Genomic DNA, 1823 nt, shown 5'->3' with positions numbered 1-1823 from the left:
CAATCCTCTTTTCCCCGCTTCTCTTTTCTGTTTTCTCAAAATGGACACCGAAAATGATAAGTTAGAAAACAACTTTTTTTTCTTCTCAGTCCCCCCTCCCTCCCCCCAACCACCACCACCACCACCACCAATGTTAAGAAACACTATTGTTGTACAGAATGGTTTCGGGCAAAAACAAATATTTATGAAATACTGGAGATATTTAAAATTGTAAAACAGGGAAAAAAAAAAAGAAAAAAAAAACTAGCGCTCCTCTCTTGAAAAGGAAAAAAAAATCAGGGTTTGTTCTTCCTGTCCATTCTTCAGCTCTCCACCATCTGGAGGAGAAAACACACAAACAGACAGCAAATCATTATGGGGGCCCAGCATCCATCGCCCATGCTCCACCTCGCTGTCCTTCCAACGGGGCTGGCTCTGTGTGAGCAACACGGTCACATAGTCACCTCCAGGCCGTCCTCTCCGGGCTGGAAGGCCCCTGCGGTGCCGAGGCCCATGTCTGCCGGGTTCCTGCGGCCGACCGGCCCTCCCTCTCCTCTCCGCCGGCCCCCGGAGCCTCGGGAGGACATGGAGCTGGAGGAGCTGGGGTCCCGCGGGCTGTTCACTGTGGTGGGGAACTGGGGTCGGCTGTAGGGCAGGATGTCCTCTGAACCTATGGGGCAGCACCATGGGAGGGGGGGGGGGGGTAAACACATGGTCAGGTGGGGGGACAGCACCATGGGAGGGGGGGGGGGGGGGTAAACACATGGTCAGGTGGGGGGACCGCACCATGGGAGGGGGGCGGGGGGGGTGGTCAGGTGGGGGGACAACACCATGGGAGGGGGGGGTATACACACGGTCAGCAACAACTTGTCACTTAAAACCAAAGAAACTTTCATTAAATGTAAATCCATGTCAATATTGCGCTGGATTAGGGGGTCAGGTCATCTTTCTCTAGAAGGCCGAAAAGATAGTTAGTTAGACTTTGGCATCCTGGGATTGTTGATGAAGGAGGGTTTCAAAACCAGGATCTTTTTGCTAGGAATCTAACACCCTAGCCTTTACAAATCCTAGCAGTTGTGATAAATAAGCATTTCTCTCGTTGATATTGCCTTTCGTTTCCCACCTATGAAACTGAATTCAGTGTAAAGAAATGGACCAGTGTGTCCTCTGTGTCGTACCGGGGTACTGGCGCGTCTTGCTGCTCTCGTGTTTGTGGCCTTTCCCGCCCGTCTTCTGCCTCTCCTGGGCCTCGCGGCGCTCAGAGGAGCTGGTCCTGGGGTCCTGGTCCCTGGGGGGACGGTAGCCCGCGGGGCCCCCTCTCTTGTTGTCCCGGCCGTCGCCCGCCTTGGGGGACATCACCCCCCGGCCCTCCATGGCCGCTTTGGAGGGGTGCGTGGGGGACTTGAGGACTGCCGGGGGCGGGATCGGGGGAGGGGGCAGGTCTGGAGGGAGGAACAAAGGCAGACGGGCCAGGTTAGCTACAGATGTGCATTACGGAGACGTTGAGCAGCATCTTAATGGGAGGCTTTTTTCCCAAGTGAACCCACAACACAATCAAACTGTAGCAAACGTTGCTCATCTATCCGTCACACATCTAGGTGGACACGCCCACCTGTGATGTCATAAGATTTTCAAAACAGCTACGTAACGACTAATCTCACACACTCTCACTCACACATGGTGGCATGTCATGGGACCTTTAACAATAACCAGTTTTGTGTCCAGTTTGTCGACTGGACACTGAGTGTGTGCAGAGTTACCACAGAGGGTTTCATTTTCTAAAAGAAAGGAACAAGAGCGATGAGATAGTACTAATATTAATACCAAGCAGGAAAGACGAATTA

The 1823-nt window shown here is 52.9% G+C and overlaps 1 protein-coding gene across 1 annotated transcript in view; it reads right to left on the bottom strand.

Moving 5' to 3' along the window:
• Window positions 1–246: 246 nt before the first annotated feature.
• The window catches only part of LOC311342459 (roundabout homolog 1-like), a 47459-nt gene continuing 45882 nt past the window's right edge, over window positions 247–1823 (bottom strand). Inside the window, exons 15-17 of the mRNA XM_084467285.1 lie at window positions 1158–1421; window positions 444–649; window positions 247–317 (exon numbers count right to left, since the gene is read on the bottom strand). Of these exons, the coding sequence (XP_084323411.1) occupies window positions 303–317; window positions 444–649; window positions 1158–1421 (485 nt within the window). The 3' untranslated portion in view covers window positions 247–302. The remainder of the gene's footprint in view (window positions 318–443; window positions 650–1157; window positions 1422–1823) is intronic.

This window comes from Micromesistius poutassou (assembly GCF_964030765.1).
Source record: "Micromesistius poutassou genome assembly, chromosome: 4".
Lineage (NCBI taxonomy): Eukaryota > Metazoa > Chordata > Actinopteri > Gadiformes > Gadidae > Micromesistius > Micromesistius poutassou.
This window is presented reverse-complemented; position numbering and strand designations above follow the sequence as displayed.